Source organism: Bos mutus, chromosome 4 (assembly GCF_027580195.1).
Source record: "Bos mutus isolate GX-2022 chromosome 4, NWIPB_WYAK_1.1, whole genome shotgun sequence".
In the NCBI taxonomy this organism is placed as follows: domain Eukaryota; kingdom Metazoa; phylum Chordata; class Mammalia; order Artiodactyla; family Bovidae; genus Bos; species Bos mutus.
The window spans coordinates 36,562,122-36,582,003 of record NC_091620.1 but is presented as its reverse complement, the minus strand read 5'-3'; the positions used below and the strand labels follow the sequence as shown (position 1 = coordinate 36,582,003).

Below are 19,882 nucleotides of genomic sequence, written 5' to 3'. Positions count from 1 at the left end.
ATCCAACCAGTCCATTCTGAAGGAGATCAGCCCTGGGATTTCTTTGGAAGGAATGATGCTAAAGCTGAAACTCCAGTACTTTGGCCACCTCATGCGAAGAGTTGACTCATTGGAAAAGACTCTGATGCTGGGAGGAATTGGGGGCAGGAGGAAAAGGGAACGACAAAGGATGAGATGGCTGGATAGCATCACTGACTCGATGGATGTGAGTCTGAGTGAACTCCGGGAGTTGGTGATGGACAGGGAGGCCTGGCGTGCTGCGATTCATAGGGTCGCAAAGAGTCGGACACGACTGAGCGACTGAACTGAACTGAACTGAAGTGTTTCCGCCTTTCAGAAATACATTCCCCTTTTTTGTCCCCGGCGACCGTTCACACCCTTCCCGCTAAACATGCCTTTCCTTGAGCTGGACACGAGCTTGCCCGCCAGCCGCGTGCCCATGGGGCTGGAGAAGTGGCTCTGCACGGCCACTGCTGCCATCCTGAGCAAGCCTGAGGACTGCGTGAACATGACGGTGCGGTCCGGCCTAGCCATGGTGGTGAACTGCTCGGTGGAGCCCAGCGCCCAGCTGCTCCTCTCCTCCATCGGTGAGGTGGGGACGGCCCAGGAGGACCGCGGCCACAGCGCGCGCTTCTTCGAGTTCCTCACCAAGGAGCTGGACCTGGCCGAGGACCGGATAATGATCCGCTTTTTCCCCTTGGAGCGCTGGCAGATTGGCAAGAAGGGGACAGTCATGACCTTTTTATGATTGGCATGTAGGGCATCCAGGGCCTCTGAGCTGACAGCCCTTCCAGAGAGGCCACCTGGCAATGAGGGCCTGGTGGACACCAGCTTCTGTCACCTCCGTGTGGTTCTCCTCCGCATCCTCACAAGAAATAAATGAAGAGAGCTCTGTCTCAAAAAAAACCAAAAAAACCCAAAAAACATTCCTGAATCACTAATGAAGGAGCCCTGGGGTTTGTGAGAACAGAAGAGACGTTCTTTGATAACATCTCTGAACAGTTTCAACAAAACCAAACACCTGAGAATAGAAAGAAAGCCCTAATTCTCTGAATACTTTTCCTGGAAATTTAGAAAAGCAGTTGGTTGATGCCAAACTCTTTTTTTTCTGTTTTTACCCTTTCCATTATCTATCAGTGCTTTTTAATGTTTATGACTCAGAGGAAAATGAAAGACATTTGGGTCGATTGAGGTAAATCTATACATATTGGATGCCATGAAACCTATGTTCAAGGACTTTCAAAAGTCAGAAGATCAAATTGCCACCACAAAGTATTTTGAACTTCTAATCACATGTTGAAGTGAAGAGAGGGCTGAGATTTTTGTAGAAGCTCCAATCATTGTGACAGTCAACCTGGATCAAGGTATTTGGTGAAGGAACTAAGCTCGTAGTAATACCTCCTGGTAAGTAACTTTTTCCTATTTTAACTTAATAGTGAAAATGGTTGCTTTTTAGAAAAAAGCAATTTAGGATTCGCCTTATTTGACTGCCACATTCTTGGCCTCAGCATATGAACAGGAGTTTTGCAACTACTGGTCATTGTATATGGAAACAAAACTGCCTTGTAAATGGCTTATTCACTTCCTTGCTTGTAAGAAGTTGGAATTCTACTTTTAGAAATTCAACTTTTTATCCAACAAAGAATAGACTCAGGGTAGAAATTAAAGTATTTTGAGGACTATGTCTGTAATCTGTTGGTATAAGTTACTGGTTCAAAATTCTTTTCTAATAAATGGATTAAGTGAGAAATACTTTTCTAATTTATCTCTTCTCTGTAGTAAACACAGTATTTCTCTCTCCCAATAACTTGAAAAAATGACATTTTTGGTTTTCAGCTCATCCTTAACAGCAGTGGAAAAAAATTATAGTAAATAATGATAGATAAATCCCACTTCTTATTACTCCACTTCTTATTACTCTAAATTCTTAGAGCGAGGCTGAGATCAGTTGAAACTTGTGCAGTCACATCTTTTGTTACATTGCCTGCATATGGACCAGTTTCATGGAATTTGTGAGCTCAATGAGCCATCTCAGCTCCAAAATCGATGAAAAGAGTCTGCATGGTTGGACATCCTTATTTGCTTATTCTTTCAGCAAACATTTATTGAGGACAGTTTCTGTGTTGGATGCTGGTGATAAAAAGGTGAACAAGACACAAGACAGAACAAGTTTCAACACTCAAAGAGTTTCTTGATTAGCAGAAAATCATTATAGATTCCAACATGATTGAGCCCAATGTACTATGGCCTGTGGCTGCCAGAGAGGCAAGAAGTCTTGGACTGATGAGCTTGTTTCCTTTCTTAATGGATAAAATGGTTATTGCATATAAAATCCATATTGGACACAGCTAAGCAATATAAAATCCACGTACTTTGTTGGAAGATTTTAATGAAATGGCTGCAGACCATCTTTTTAAAGAGAATAATAATATCAGCTACTATTTACTGAAGGCCAGACACCATGATAAGTAGTCTTAGGGCCTTATCTCTTTCCTCAACAGAAATTCTTATATTCCCATTTCATAAATAAGGAAACAGCTTGAGAGAAGTTCATGCATTTGCCTAAATAAAGTACATGACTAGTTACTGTGGTGAAGTTTGGAATCTGATAGTCTATTCCTAAGTGCATGGTCTGGATCATTAAGTGATGTGAGAAGCATCGCATCCTGTTTTTATATTCTGAATATTTAATCTTTTGTATTCTGACCTTTTAAAAGGATTCTGTAATTGACTACTAATTAGTAATAATTCATAATTTGTATTATTACTTGTGTATGAAAACAATGCTTCTGCTTCTAATCAGAAAATGAAATTATCTTTTTCCTCCCAGAAAAGATCATGTAAGTCATATTAAATATACATCTATTAAGTACTCAAAATTTGATTTTCAGGTCATCTTAATAGAATAAGTCATTTTGACACCATTCAACTCAAATTTCTTTTTGTATGGCATCAAATTTGCTAAATTGCATAACTTAGAGCTGCCTTTCCAGTCATTATGGGAATGAAAAATATCAAATACAAACTATTATATTTAAAACAGGTAACCAACAAGTACCTACTGTATAGCACAGTATTCTGCAACAACTTATAGGAGAAAAGAATTTGAAAAAGAATAAATACATGTATATGTATAACAGAATCACTTGGAAGTACACTTGAAACTAACACAACATTGTTAATCAACTATACTCCAAAATAAAATAAAATTTTTTAAATAGTGCAGAAAATGTGATACCAAAATCTCGAGAAATACAAAGCTGAATAAAATTCTCTGACGAGCAGTGGAGGATTTTATTTCAATGCTCTTGAAACCACAAGGTTATTTTTAGGCAGAGGGGAGCAGTCTTTCAGCAAAGGAATAGCTTAAGAGATCATCATTAAAAATTCATAGTCTGTAACAACTCATTTTGTCTACTAGATGAGAATTAGATTCTGGAAAGAAGTTACTTTAGATTTAACCCAGATATTTTCCTCTTAAAACATATAGATCACAAAATACCTATAAAATGTAACAAATATACATCTATAAAATACTCAAAAATATTATTCCCATTATTGCTCAACTTTGGAAATTAAAGAAACACTGTATACTCTAAGCATGAACTGATTTTATGCATGAAAACACTTTAAAGGGAGGATATTTAGAAGATTTAGGCAAAATGGTGAGAAAAGATGAAATCATACTCTCCAATGTATGTGAGCTGAGATGGGACCACACAAGCCCAAGCTGCCCAGTAAGAGTGGGTTCAGTTTTTCAGTTCTTGATCATTTGTACCTAATGTGCTTTTACTTGAGCTCCATCTTTATTTAATGTTATCAGGTTCAATTTTTATATATTTCTACAAATATTGAAAAGATATGGGCACAATTTGAGAGCAGGCACAGAGGGAGACTTCTATAAAGGCTTTTTAGGTAGCACAAACAGGTGGCCAGAGCATCAGAGTGTTTGGTTCCAGAACACAACTTATTCTTACAGGTGAAGTTTCTGTAAATTCTGTAGTGAGGTAGGGATAGGTAGGCAATACAGGCACTGCAGGCTTGAGTGTTGGTGCTGGCTCAGATGGAGAAGGCAAGTACTGGAGAAGACCACTCCAGTACTCTTGCCTGGAAAATCCCATGGGCAGAGGAGCCTGGTAGGTTGCAGTACATGGGGTCGTGAACAGTTGGACATGACTGAACGACTTCACTTTCACTTTTCACTTTCCTGAATTGGAGAAGGAAATGGCAACCCACTCCAGTGTTCTTGCCTGGAGAATCTCAGGGACAGAGGAGCCTGGTGGGCTGCCGTCTGTGGGGTCACACAGAGTCGGACATGACTGAAGTGACTTAGCAGCAGCAGCAGCAGCAGCAGCTGGCTCAGAATTCTTGGATTTATTCCCTGTTTGGTAATGGATTAGGCACGGGGAATGACTGGAGAGGTCAGTGACTCCAACCAGGTCCTTGGAGTCTGTTGTTTTCCTGACCTAGTAGAGAAGATACTGACAAGAGTTAGCCTGTTAGACCAAGTGTGAGTTCCTCAGTGATGGATACATTACATTCATTTAGTCTTGGAAAATTTCAAAGCTCTTAGATAATTTTTAATTTAATTCTGAAAACAACCAAAGGAAAATTTGGACTAATAGTGTTCAACTTATTTAGTCAGAGAATGATTAATACCAAGTTTCAAGATATTTAACTTTGTGACCATATTCAAGAATGTCTTAAGATGGATTTTTTTCCCCTTAAATTCAATCCAGTAAACTTGTTCCCTCCTCATTTGCCTTAAAGATAAAATTTTGCCTGGATGATGGGGAACATCTCTTAAGGATGTTCTTATCCTACGAGATCCATGGAAATTAAAGTTTTTAAAAATTTTTGCAAAGTTGATAAAGCATTGAAAAGTGAAGAAAAAATATGTATTTTGATTTCTTTTAGTTGTGATCATAAGAACAAATGAGTTTGTAAATTGGAAAGCAACATTCTGGTTTGCTTTTTGCAACTGACTCTATTCAATGTAAATTATAACGATCCAGTTAAATGAAGGTGAACCAGTTATAACTCATGAGGATCCTGGAAAATGATTTATAGTAACGTGTAGTGAGGGAAAAACATAGACTTTGATTCTGAATCTGTCACTTATGTATGATGATCCTTTAGCAAATACATTTTAATTCATTGGTTATTGCTTTAAAAAATTACAAAGACAATACATGCTCATAATGGGGAAAAATGGAAAAATACAGAAACAAAGAAAAAATTAAATTTTTATATAGACACATTGCTGTTAACAGTTTGATATATTTCCACTGATTTATTCCATCTATGTAACAACCATCTCAAGTTGATGTTCTGAGGATAAAATGAAATTAAAAATGAAAATTACCTATCATAGACGTTGGGACATGGTAGGTGATTAAAAAGTCAATTTCTTCTCTAGAATTCAAAATATTACTCTTTGGAATTTTTTATGCAATCAGGAGTACAGATAAATGTATTAATTACCATCTCATCTTAGGTCAGTTTAGAACAAATAGTACTTAAAAATTCCCAGTTTCTATGACTATTAACTGCTTCTAAAGTGGCTAAATGTAATGAGCATAATTTCAAATACTAGAATATAAGGTGCTCTCTCATCTTGCAGTAGAAATGTTTGGAAATAAAACATGTGTATTTTTTAAATATGAGTTTTTTGCAACTTGAACATACAAGCTTATAGGGATACATACCAAAGTCAAATATTCAAGTGTAATATTTAATTTCTTATTTGAATTACACCTAGAGTTAAAAATTATGTCAATACAAAAACCGTTGAGAAATAATGCCTTTTGCCCATACATTTCATTGAAATTTTTGTTCAGACTCTAAACATGCACTTGAATAGCAGACTGTCATAGTTACATCAGGATTGAAGAAATCAGAGATGCTAAATTAGTCTACAGTTTTTGGTATGGGTTGAATCACTGTGGAGTTATTACGTAAAAATCTTCGGCGATGGGACAAAACTTGTAGTCACAGGTAGGTATCAGAGGAATGCAAGTTTTTCAAGTTTCTAGAGAAGAGAAGAAAAAATTAAATTGCAGTAATAGTTAAGAATGTTTAGAGAAAACAGGGCTTTGATGATGTTTAGATGTAGAAATCTTAGAACGGATTTTTAAACGAATCTGCAAAGGATAGCACAGACAGCACTGTGTACGTATTGTGATAGGAATTAGCTTTGTGTCCGTGTGGACTTGTACGAAGTACTAATATCTATGTAATTATGAAGGTGTTTGGCCCAAGGCCAAAGTTTATTATTGCAGGTAAGTTTTGTGAGTTGACACATTTCCTTTTCTGATGATGAAAGGATGTTTTTAAGGAGTGTAAGCTTTGGCTGAGCTGGAGCTCTGAATCCATTACTTACTGCTTATATGAACTTGGAGATGATACTCTGGCTTCAGTTTTCTAATCCGTAAATGAGATAACAATATGTATCCAGCAGGGGTTTTATTGGAATTGAATGAGATAGTGTGAATATAGTACTTTGTACATTGACTGACTTATCATGGGTGCTGGATAATGTAACTACAACCTATTCAAAGAGAACTGTATCCAGGATGGAGCTATTTGCAGCCTATAGCACTGACAGAACAGATGTTCTCCAGCAAATACAGTTGTATTTCTAATTGCCTAAATGAAGAATTATCTTACCGTCCACTCACACAAAAGATTGAATTTAGATGTATTCTTTTTCTCTTTAGGGTATTGTTTTCACTTAACAAAAAAAATGAAATTAAAATGTGTTCATTTTTTATTTTTGTTCATAAATATAGACTATGAACACTTTATGCACATATAAGAAAATAAATCTTAATCATTTTTTTAATTGATATTATATCTACACCAAAATTTATTGCCTCAGTTTATAGCCCATAAATTTGGGCTTCATGCTTATAGTTATCAGAAAAAAAATTAAATTTTTATGGAGAATGGTCGTGGTATAAAGTCAAATAGATGTTGTTAGAAATGTCATAAATTTGAAATTCTTATTTAAATATAAATGAATTGTAATTATTTATCTGATTAAAAATATGACAAGAAAAAATATAACACATAAATCAAGATCAACAAATTACATACACAGATGGAGAAATATTTAGTGTCTTATTGCTGCTACTGCTAAGTCTCTTCAGTCGTGTCTGACTCTGTGCAACCCCATAGATGGCAGCCCACCAGGCTCTACCGTCCCTGGGATTCTCCAGGCAAGAACACTGGAGTGGGTTGCCATTTCCTTCTCTGATGGGTGAAAGTGAAAAGTGAAAGTGAAGTCACTCAGTCCTGTCCAACTAGTAGCGACCCCATGGACTGCAGTCTACCAGGCTCCTCCGTCCATGAGATTTTCTAGGCAAGAGTACTGGAGTGGCTTGCCGTTGCCTTCTCTGTAGTGTCTTATTACAATCAATCAAATATTATTTGTGCTAAAACAGAAATGTATAAAATTAAGCACATTGTGAGCTAATTGTATTTACAGCATGAGTAAAAAATTAAGATTGCATGCTTACTGATTTAGTATAGAAATCAAGACCTTTGTTACACAGGCAGAAATTATCAAGAATATTTTCCATTTCTTCTCAAAGGAGAAATCCAGTGCTTCTTTTCTTAAGAAATTGCCCCTTGGATTATTCAACTAAATGCAAGTTAGCCAAAAGATAATATCAGCAAAGCATTCATGTTCAGTTGAAGATCAAATTCGAAAATGTTCTAAGCCTTATTATAATAACAGTAAGCATATAATCAAGAACATTCCAGCATCCAAGTGACACCTTTTGGAAACTGTGATTTTTTTTTACATACCTTGACTTTATGTCTGCAAGAAAACTAGGGAGCCATAACTTTTAATGTGACACTAATTCTATATACACTTTATTCAGCAGTTGTAAACAAAGAAATATTTTAGTTCATAAACAGTTTAGCAGCCCAAAGTAGATTTAAATTTGAGGGAAGACACTGAAAGTCAAAATATGGTGTGTTCTTAGTTATGCTTCAACTTTGAATGAAATTCCAAAATAAAATGTGTTCTTGATGAACATTTTCTAAAGCAAAACAAAATTCTATAACTGCATTACTTGGCAAGATAAATATAAAAACATTTCTGAAAATAATTTATTTTAATAGAAATACTGAAAATATCATTGTTTTGCTTCTAAATTCAAGGCACTGTAAATAATTTAGAGGTGAAACTTTAATATTGCCCCACTCAAAAGTCTAGAGTGGTTCTGATGTGACCTTGAGAAGTTGTATAAAGTTATCAATTAGCAAGAACTTCACTTCAGAACTGAGCATAGGACCCACACTTGAAGCTAAAAGTTCAACTTAGATTGTTAAGTACATGTGGACATAGATTCCCATGAATACAAGTGAATGTATATTGTTTTAAAATGATAACCTCTCCTGACATTTATTTATTTAGGAATCAGAATAAGTATGATATATCCCAGAGTAAGTTAAATGAAGAATAAGAGTCAACATATTTGCAGAATGTGAGAATGTATTAATTGGCCAAAAAGACTGTAATTTACAAAACCTGATATAGGAAATGGAAGTCATTTAGAAGCAACTAAAGATTCTTACCTATACAGAAATCATCAAAGTTATCTCATCTCCTCCCCTAGCCCCATCACCTACTCCCATCCCTTTTAAAATAGTCTCCACTATGATAGAACAAAAGAGATTTAATAAAATTAATTTGTTTATGAATGTCACAAGCATTGATACAGGGCATTTTTAAGTCACAGTCCAACTTAGCACTTGGAAAAGGAACCAAAGCCAAGATGTGGGTGAGCCTCTGCTTCTGAAAAACTGTGACTTTGGGCAAGTGATCTAACTTTTTGAACATTGCTTCCCATTGAAATAAAACATCTACTGTGGATGAAAAGCCATGATGAGAGTTAATTCACTGGCAGCTTTTCTTCTTTTCACTCTAAGCCAAATTGTTCCAAACTTCATGACATGTATGTTTCTCTAATAATTCTTTTCAATTCTCTTCCATTTCCCCCCACAGATAGAAGGCTTGATGGAGACTTATTTCCCAAGCCCACTGTATTTTTTCCTTCAGTTGAGGAAGTAAAACTCCACGGGGCTGGAACACATCTTTGCCTTCTTCAGAATTTTTTCCCTGATGCTATTAAGATACAATGGAAAGAAAAGAATGTCAATACAATTCTGGAATCTTATCAGGGAAATATCATCAAGACTAATGACACATACATGAAATTCAGCTGGCTAACCTTGACTAAAAAGGCAATGGATAAAGAACATGTATGTATCGTCAAACACGAGAATAACAAAGGAGGACGTGATCAACAGATTCTTTTTCTCCAGTTAAAAAAGGTATGAGATTATAAAGAAACATAACCTCCAAGAATACTTTTTTTTTTCCCAAAGGAAATACCCTACCTTTTCAATCAAGCATTAATGAAAACAAATATAAATCATCTTTAATGTTGTTACCTTTAATGATAGCCTAAATATCCTACAAAATTGTATTGGCTGGCTCAGCTGGTAAAGAATCTGCCTTCAATGTGGGAGACCTGGGTTCAATCCCTGGGTTGGAAAGATCCCTTGGAGAAGGGAATGGCTACCCACTCCAGTATTGTGGCCTGGAGAATTCCATGGACTGAATAGTCCATGGGGTCACAAAGAGTCGGACATGACTTAGTGACTTTCACTTTCACTTTCACTTTGAAACATAAAAAGAAAAAAAATTTACTAAACCTTTCTCAGATCAGTTTGATCATCTAAAATATAAAGGTCACAATGATATATTTTAGTGTTGTTGTGTAGATTAAATGAAACAATACACGTCAAAGTAACTATCAATTAGCATGTAATAAACACACTGAAAGATATTCCATTTTTGATGATCTTACTTGATCAGAAATAAGAACAACTATATATACCTTTCAGAAAAGTTCTACTCATCAAGTAAAGTCACTCTTACTTCAGTCTTGCTTTGTTCAAGATATAACCCAGAAATAATGAGCCATTAAATGACAAAATGGCATTTTTATGAGGAATTCAGATTGTAGCTCAACAAAAAGTAGAATAATTACTGCTGCAGGCTTATTATGGTCTTGGGTTTTTGAGATTTGTGTTTTACCTACTACCTTAAGCTAAAATTTTGTAATTAAAGTGTGTATTAGTTGCTCAGTTGTGTCCAACTCTTTGCGACCCCATGGACTATAGCCCACCAGGCTCCCCTGTCCATGGAATTCTCCAGGCAAGAATACTGGAGTGGGTTGCCATAGGGTATCTTCCTGATTCAGGGATTGAACCCAGGTATCCTGCATTGCAGACAGATTCTTTACCATCTGAACCACCAGGGAAGCCCAATTAAAGATGGAGTGAGGCTAAAGTGTACAGACTTACTCCCATTCTACATAATGAATGTATCTCATTGGAAAATGCCTCTCACAAACTTTCATTGCAGCCCTAGCATGTGCCAATCCTGGAGCGATGTGTGAATGAACACATTTGGGCGAATTACTTTCCCAGAAAGATGCACTACAGTAAAGAGAATATCCCTCAGTCATGTCTGACTTGGTGATCCCATGGACTGAAGCCCGCCAGGCTGCTCTGTCCATGGAATTCTCCAGGCAAGAATACTGGAGTGGGTAGTCATTCCCTTCTCTAGGGGATCTTCCCAATCCAGGGATCAATCCTTCATTGAAGGCAGATTCTTTACCATGTGAGCCACAATGTATGTAAAGAGAATATGCTGCTGCTGCTGCTAAGTCGCTTCAGTCGTGTCCGACTCTGTGCAACCCTATGGACAGCAGCCCACTAGGATCTTCTGTCCATGGAATTTTCTAGGCAAGAATACTGGAGTGGGTTGCCATTTCCTTCTCCAAAAGAGAAGGTACTTGTTCCCTAATCACTCAGAGTTACTTGTGATTTGGGCATAATGTCCCAAAGGAGTCCCTTTGATGCAGATGCTGGACGTGTCTGCTCAATGCAGGCAGAGGGCTGGATGTGCCTTGGCCCTGTAAGTGGTCCTGTAACTCCCTGGACTTGGAACTTAATGTCCTGAGTATTTGCCTAACAGACAAAAGGCCCCAGAGTGCCCATAAGAAGGAATCATTTTGTACTTCTCTCTGTGGTTAGGAAGCTTTTTTAAGCAGTGGGAGCCAAGCATTAAAAAAAAATGCATAGAGATTTTGGTCTAGCAGTCCGAATTTCTGAAATAAGTCTACCTTCTCAGAGCCTTAGTTTGTCCAGTGATCAAATTATATTTGAGTAGTTGCCTTGGATTTGTCCTGGGGCCTTGATGAAGAGTAAATGAAGTAACATCCGAGAAAATGCTTGCTTTCCAAAACATAATACTGTTGTATTTATTCATATATTATTTGTATTTATTTATATCCTTTTCTAAAACTAACTAGAGTATGATTACAGAAACAACCCCAGATTTCTGTTTCTACACCTAAGAAACAGAGGGGAAGCAAATATACAAAGCAAGTTTACTATAACCTTAGGCTTAAGTGCCCTATTAGATTTTGATTTTCCCAATATTCAGGGGAAAATAGGAATAATAAGTTCCAGGTAATGACCATAAAGGAGAGATGTTCCAGTTCATAATATATCTTACTTGGCACTTAATTTCTGAAATAAATGCCTCCCATGGGCTTCTCAGAGCAACATAGCTAATAAGGGCATTTTATCAAAGTCATTCTATACTGAATTCCTAACAGTGTTTTTAGAAGTTCCTGTTTGTTGTTTTTTTTGTTGTATTAATAAAAAATAAAAATAAATATGGAAGCACAAATCAATGACGTGATCTTGAAGGCACATAAAAACTAATCTGATCCAAGTTTTTGACCAACGATGACTGAGAAAGAGAACTTAGGATACTCACAAGATTTTATGAGGAAAAAATTTTACATTATTGTTTTTAGCTCAATCAATGCATGGTGATAAGTGATCTTTATTAATATTATAATAAATTCACTGTAAGGAAAAGAAAGTTTTTAAAGACTTATTAAAGCCAGTTCTTAAGTATATTTTAACATCTAACATGAGTGTACTAGCATTTTCTATCTTGGGATTTACCCCAACGTCTATACAGGTTCCAGTACTCTTGCCTGGAAAATCCCATGGACAGAGGAGCCTGATGGGCTGGAGTCCATGGGGTCAAGAAGAGTCGGACACTACTGGGTGACTTCACTTTCACTTTTCACTTTCATGCACTGGAGAAGGAAATGGCAACTCACTCCATTGTTCTTGCCTGGAGAATCCCAGGGACGGAGGAGCCTGGTTGGCTGCCGTCTACGGGGTCTCACAGAGTCGGACACGACTGATGCGACTTAGCAGCATCAGCAGCAGCAGCAGCTATACAGGTTTAGCTTCTACCCCAAAGTAGACTGTTCCTATGAAATCTATCCTAAGCAGAAAGGCATAAAGTGAAGAAGCAATCATCTGAAGACACATTTGGCTAACAAATGCACAAAAAGTAAATAAAAAATAAGGCACAGGGCTTCCCTGGTGGCTCAGTGGTAAGGAATCTGCCTACCAATACAGGAGACATGAGTTCAATCCCTGGTCTGGGAAGGTCCCACATGTCACGGAGTAACTAAACCCAAGCGCCACAACTATTGAGCCTGTGCTCTAGAGCCTGGGAGCCACAACTACTGAGCCCATGTGTCCTAGAGCCCGCACTCCACAAGAGAATCCTGCGCATAGCAACTAGAGAGTAGCCCACGCAGTAACAAAGACCCAGTCTGGCCAAAATAAATAAATAAAACTATATGCATAAAAGAAAGAAAGTAAAGCACAGATGCTTACGGACACAGTTCAGATCTATGGGAATGTAATGCTGAGATGCTGAGTGCAGGTCCTTGGCAAAGCTGTCCTTGCTGCTGGGGGTGCCCACTGCCTCTATCATGACTGGCTGCAAAACAAACACTAAATGCTACTTTTACTTCTAGCCTTTTTTCATAAAACTGAAAATCCTCTTCAGATTCCTTTGCAAAAACAGGTACTTATGTAGATCTTTTGTAAGAGCAAAGTGGTAAAAAGTGAACTTCTGAAAAATGGGGACACTATATCCCAAATGCATTTTTTAGAGTGAACCAAAAAAAGATCTCAAGGGTGTAAAACAGCACACCAGAACCACATCATGTGGACAAAAATACACCTAGGATAAAAAGGATAAACCCGAACAACCTCTGTGTCTCTGCTTCCCTCCATCCAACAGTTTATTATGTTTTAAATAAATTTTGTCTTTGTATGAATATTTGCCTTTTTTCACTTTAGATAAATACAACTCTCACGTCAAGTTTTATATTGTCAAGAACAAGTAATGTGATTTGGTCTCTCTCACCACCCTGGAAAGAATTGCACTGAAATGCTGATCTCCTGTGATAAATATTTCATTTGTTAAGAGTAATTAAGAACTCTGGAAAAGAAGGTGTTTTTAATGTCCATCACTGAGTGACTAACATGGTGAAATTATGTGGTCTCTTTAGAGATTAATTTCTCTGTATTTCGATGGAATATTTTTACAAGTACCTTTCACATGGTTTATCTCATTTAATCCCCCACAACCAACATTTGACTGTACTGTCATCACTGATATAACTTACCCTCTAACCTTTATTCTCCTTTTGTGACATGGAATCCCTCCCTAATATAACTCATCACAGGGTCATTGGGGAATTAAAGGAGATAATGCATGTGAAGTATTTCATTAAATGGCACAGTAATAATCACTCACTAGTTATTAGTTAGTTAGTTAGCCGTTCAGTCGTGTCTGACTCTTTGTGACCACACTGACTGTAACCCACCAGGCTGCTCTGTCCATGGGATTCCCCAGGCAAGAATAATGGAGTAGGTAGCCATTCTCTTACCCAGGGAATCTTCCAGGCATTATATTGTTATCCTGATATCCATAAATTCCACGACTGTAGAAAATCATGTATGTGAGTTGGGAGTACTGGAGTATGTGTGACTTGGAAAGGTTTGGCTGTTTTTTTTTTGACTAGGTGTGAAATTTACCTAAGCCAAACTCCTTCAAATGTGAGATTCTGTTGTGGATTCTAGGATTGGATGCATTCCTTTTGGTAGCATCCCTTCACGTAAGCAGTGGGTACTTAAGAATGTAGAACAGTTACTTTTTCTGATGATTTGTCTTTTTGACAGTATTTCTTGAACACTTACTTTGGGTCAGACACTGTGTTAGAAGCTATGAATACAGAAGGAAAATAAAATGGTCTTGAAAGTGAAAGTGTTAGTCCTTCAGTCACGTCTGACTCTTTGGGACCCGATGGACGGTAGCCCACCAGGTTCCTTTGTCCACTGAATTTTCCAGGATACTGGAGGGTGTTGCCAAGAATACTGACATGTGTTGCCATTTCCTTCTCCAGGGGATCTTCCCAACCCCGGGTTTAAAACCAGGTCTCCTGCATTGCAAGCAGATTCGTTACTGTCTGAGCCAACAGGGAAGATGTCCTTAGATATTAATATTACCTTCTGATTGTAACAAAGGAGAAGAAAAATGTCCCCTTCATGAACTTCAACATTGTCACATACAGAAAACCACATATGAGTTAGGTCTACTGAATTACGTCCAATCAGACCATCTGTTCTTAAATTTGTAGGGCTCTTATTTTTAATGATTTTCTCCTTTCTTGGCAGATTCTATCTATCAGCTTGTCTGTCTATCTACAGACACACGCAGAGACACACACTGTCAAATAATGGATATAAACAATTCACTAATACTTGCTTTTATTTTGTAGAGGTCGATACACATGCCTGCATGAAAAAAGAAAGTGGTAAGTTTTTGTCTATGTTTGCCTTTATGTCATGCTACCACATTTTTTTCCTCTGGAAAAATTTAACTATTGAACTTCTTTGGTTTAAGGTGGAAAAAACAGAATGTCTGGATATTGCAGAAATGGACTGAGTGATTTTTTAAGTAAATCTATCATCATTTCCTAGGAGTCATCTTAACACTGTAAATGCTGATTTTGATGTGAGATAACTCTGAATTAGAGGGTGCAGTGGTAGACTCTGAATTATTTCAACAGTGGATTTCCTTTGTTTGTGTGGCTTGTGTTTCAAATAACTGGAGAAAAGTGATATCAAGTTTCTTGTAGGTTTTTTTTTTTGTTGTTGTTGTTGTCTTTGGTGATTGCTAGTAGCTAATACATGAACTGACACTGAGAGCTTTATATATACAAGGTGCTCTGCCATGTCTTGCCTAAATATTATGTTTGCTCCTCCTAACACTCCCCTGAGGTGGTACAGTATTTTCTCCTCACTTTACAGATGAGGACAAAGAGCTGAAAATAATAAAGTCCCTTGTATGAAGTCACAAGGCTCGATCTTGAAATTCAGCCCAGCACATCTGAATCAATGGCTCACACACTTACTCAGTTCTCTATTCTGCCTCTAAGATACAGGCATAGAGCAAGAATCCCAAAGCCAAGGTCTTGAGATAGAATGGATCCGCTGCAGGGTGCAGGGCAGGGGGCGGTATGTGCATAAGTGTGTGGGCTTCAGCGTATCAGATGGACTTTAACACCAGTTGTTTTGTTATTGCATGAATATGGGTAAATTACTTATATCTTCTGGACAGTAATTTCCTTAACTGCCAATAGGGTACAATTGCACTCAACTCAGTTAATTGGGAGATAAGGTCACATATGTGGAATGTTCCCCATAGGGTATCTATTTAGCTAGCACAGAAATCAGTACTAGTGGGTGGCCCGTTCTCTCTACATGAAGGTTCTAGGTGAATTTAGAAGTTCTGGCTCTGCTCATCCCTCCTTCATTCCCAGTATCAGGGGGCCAGGAACTGAGCTAATGCCTGACCTGACTGAGGTCAGTTGAGTTATGAACATATAGCTTCCTGAGATCCTTTCCACACTAAGTGCTAGTGATTCTGGAGTTCTGACTCTATGAGATGAAGTGTGGAAAAGGGAAATTTTCATAGGAAGAGACCTGGTGATCTATTGAGGAGGCAAGTCAGACCCATCATCATTGTTATTTTTTCTTGGCATCTTATATATCTTGCAAGGTTTCAGAAGAGAATAAGTACAATTATTCTATGACATCTTAGCCTCAATGAAAGATGTTAAAGAAAATACAAGGGACTGAAGCATGAGCTCCTAAAGTTTCAGAGAGTTTGGATTAAACAGTTTATTCCATTTTGTACGATGTTCTCTTTACTAGCCACCCCCCACCCTCCACCCTAAACACCAACAGATTTCCCTGGTTTGTACCCCTTAGAGGAATCTCACTGATGGACAACATATAATGGATCAGACTTTTCTAACTATGACATGTTTCCCCATCACTTTTTTTTATCCTTTTGAAAGACGAGGCCTAACTAATCAAAGGACTTCTCTTAGATACCCTGCAGCTGCAGTTTGCGAACACCTCTGCCTATTATACCTACCTCCTCCTCCTCCTCAAGAGCATGATCTACTTCTCCATCATCGCCTTCTGTGTGTTTTGGAGAACAGGCATCTTCAGCGATGGGAAGATTTTCTGATAGACGGTGCCCTAAAATGGTCAACTCTCCTTCATCATCTACATAATGGGTACATTTTTCTATTATTGTGTACTGGTTTTTCAAACCACTGGGCAAACAGTTTTCCTCTGTAACAAGGAATTCTGCCATTATTCAGGGAAAATGCCCAGGGCTGGTCCAGGGGAGCCTCTCCCCATCCTGTCGCTACAACCTCATCAGCTCCTCCAGCCTCCAAGTCCTTGTACCTGCACACAACGGGCAGCTCCCCATCTCTTCCCTCAGCGCCTCCCCCCAGACCATCACCCTGACCCTCCCTGCCACACATTCTGGGACTGCCAGCTTAGCTACTTGAATTCTGTACTTTCTGTTTTAATAATAAGCATAATAATTAAAAAGAGAAACCAATAGCCACTTTTGTCTGTGTGTACTTTAATTTCATGAAATTTAACCAAGCTAAGAAACAGCATGACGACTGAAATATTAAATTCAGTGCTGGTTGTAATAATGATCAACAACACATTTCTAAGTCTTTCCCTGAGATGGTGGTTATGGTGCTTCCTTTGGGGCACTGGCCCCAAGAGGACTCCTAGCCAAATGAAAGTACTGGTCTCCTTCTCTTTCAAAGTCACCAGATTCAGACTCATTGGTTTGGGATGTTCTGATGGTCACAGGGTGACACCCATCATGCCTTGAACTGTGCATGTTGAGATTGTACTAATGTCTCACAAGCACTGCCTACTGATCCTCACATTAACCCCATGAGAATTGCTCCAGCACCAGAGGGGCATTGGGTGGAGGGTGAAGCGCACAGACTCTGACCACCCCCCTGACCCTGAAGGTCTGGGTTTGAAGCCTGAGTCTCTATTGGCATCTGTGTGACCTCAGGAAGCGATTTGAACTCTGCGCCTTCCTCTTCTGGGTAATGAAGTTACAGAGCCCTGTCTCCATGAGCATGAAGAACATGAGTTAACGATGTTGGGTTCATGCAAGTCCTCAACAACATTAGCATCTAGTGTTGGCAGCTCTACTGTAGAAATGGTATTGATAGATTCCACACATACACAGGATCATCACGAATCATCTCTAATCTCATTTCCCTGCAGACAAGTTGGATGTGGGTGGAAGAGGGACTCATTTTCTGTTATTCACCAGGTAATCCCATTAATCCTCTAAGAGCCCTTGAAGGAAGGTATAGTTATAGTCCACACTTTACAGATAAGAGAAATAGAGTTATCTGCTTTTCACCACTATTTTGTTAGTAATACTCATTTAAAGCCAGGTCTCTTTGTTCTCAGATCCTATATTTTGTTACCTTGTATGTTTTAGCTTCCCCAGCATTCACTTTCAACTGGGAAAACAAAACAAAGCAAATCAAAAGAAAACAAGACACGCACTGCTTCTTTACTAAAGAGATTCTTCAAGGAGTCAGTGAGAATTTTCTTAAGGACTTGTGGGTGCGTCTGCCTTCTCCTCGTGTATATTCTCTGCAATCACCATAGCTACTCCCCTTGTTATCAACACTATGGAAATCCTGCCTTACTCTGGGAGTGTATCTAGATTAGTAACTGCTCTTTGAGGGGAGTGTAACAATTGGACTGAGAGTCTTGGGCAGAGGAGGACAGTGGATGGTACTCTGAGCATCCTGACACCCCAGCTCCGCCCTTAGACTCAATGGGCCCTGAGGTCCTCAGAATCTCCCTGCGGAAGCCTCTTGTGTATCCAGGTGCATTTCTGAGGTGGGAGGAAGCTGTATATCCTTTTGGTCCAGTCCTTTTTCACTACAGCATGACTGCCACGTGGTATGGGGGGAGGAACACTGGACCAGAGTTTCCACCTCACACCCCATAGTTAGCACCTTGGCTACTTGGTCTGTTTTAACCAGCTGTGTCACGTCTCCTTGACCATGTCATGTTGCCTAGTTTATCCATCTTTTGAAGAGAGTGTTCAAGCTAAATAATTTCAAATTTCCAGAGCAATTTATAAATTTAATGACTAAAGTCTTAATGAAACAGTAATAGCAAATGCTGGAATAGTGCTTTCTGGGGCTGGTTTAGGTACCTGTTATTAAATTCTCATGAGAAACTTATGAGATAGGCATTTTGATCTTTTCTATAATTGGGGAAACTGAGGGACAGAAAAGATAAGGAGTGTCTGCAGAAGGAAACAGCTAATAGGAAACAGAGCTGGGATTTAAACACCAGCAGTTTGGTTACTGGAGCTCTGTTCTTTCCTTCTACAGTAGTTGCTGTTAAAATAGAAACAAATTACTTTTACTTTCAATTAAAACAGGGAAATTTTGTTATCAGGCTAAGAGGTGATGAAGACAACTGCCTCTTCCCCTGTCTATATTTCCTCTCTTGCTCCTAGGTTGAGAAGAGGTTAAATACCAACCTCACATCTACTAATAGGATTTCTGCAACTAAAATTCAAGAGACGTGGTTCAATAAAATAAATATTAAAGCAACAGGCTACATCCACAGGTGAGCAATAGAAAAGTTAAGCAAACATTTGCGTATTTCCATATCAAAACACTCAAAGCCCAATAAATTTTATAGAGCTAGAGTGGTCCATACCCTCTCAACAATAAAAAGCGAAACTTCAGAAAATAATTCTCAAAGTTTTCCCATTATGCGTTCTCTACTGTTTAGAATTCTTTCTCTCTTTGACTTCATGCTTTGCAAACTTTCTGTCAATCAAGTAGGTGACAGTTAAGTAATACTTGATTTCCCCAAAAAGCAAAGTCCTATATAACTGTCAACTAGAAATCATGAGTAATAAGAGATAACCAGAGGGACTACACCAAGATGAGCTAACTTAGTCAAAAGGCTAGAAATTCTACATTTCTGTTAGCCATGAAAACTTGTCTAAGTGTATGATCTCTGTATGTTCTGTTAGGCTAATTTTCTTTTTTTGCTCTCTCTCTCTCTTTTTGTTTGAATGGCAGCATGTAGTTACTACTTAGTAAGCATCAAGAATTCTGTAGGCAGTTTGTTTGCTTCAAGTATAATCATTTCACTGATGGAAAGACTAGGTCCCAGAGAGACTGGGAAAGGCATCCAAGGTTAAGCAGGGAGTAGTGCCGGGATACACACGGGCCAGGTCTGCATTTGTACCACAAAGTAGGTGAATGTCTGGAGAGTGATATCAAAGGTCAGGATTTTGCTCATCCTGGTGAAAAATAACATCTCATCGTAGTTTAAATTTGCTTTTCTTTGACAAGCAAGGACCGAAGTCTTTTCATATAGGCAAAAACTATATTTATTTTTCTGTGCAATATTTATTCATATCCTTTGATCACTTTTTCTATAGAGTAATAATACTAACAAGTATGATGTTCATTTAATTGTATGCCTTGTATTTCTATAGGCACAGGCATAAAATGTGTGATGC

At 38.2% G+C, this 19,882-nt stretch overlaps 1 protein-coding gene and 1 non-coding gene across 4 annotated transcripts in view; both read left to right on the top strand.

Moving 5' to 3' along the window:
* Window positions 1–16,899, top strand: part of LOC102279315 (uncharacterized) — a 38,977-nt gene extending 22,078 nt beyond the window's left edge. For 2 of the 3 annotated variants that reach the window (XR_011463972.1, XR_011463970.1), the window contains 4 exons: window positions 5,951–5,997; window positions 9,020–9,348; window positions 14,754–14,789; window positions 16,371–16,899. This is a non-coding gene — a transcript (uncharacterized protein). Of the gene's footprint in view, window positions 1–1,349; window positions 1,405–5,950; window positions 5,998–9,019; window positions 9,349–14,753; window positions 14,790–16,370 lie in introns of all 3 variants that reach the window. The other variant, XR_011463971.1, reaches the window with a different exon arrangement.
* On the top strand, window positions 392–883 carry LOC102279028 (D-dopachrome decarboxylase-like). Its single transcript, XM_005888151.3, has one exon. It carries the CDS (start codon window positions 392–394, stop codon window positions 746–748), a length of 357 nt encoding a protein of 118 aa, XP_005888213.2. The 3' UTR covers window positions 749–883.
* Window positions 16,900–19,882: the final 2,983 nt, after the last annotated feature.

What these genes read in the sequence shown, in the direction of transcription:
- LOC102279028 (XM_005888151.3), top strand. Translation starts at nt 392, where the DNA reads ATGCCTTTCCTTGAGCTGGACACGAGCTTGCCCGCCAGCCGCGTGCCC.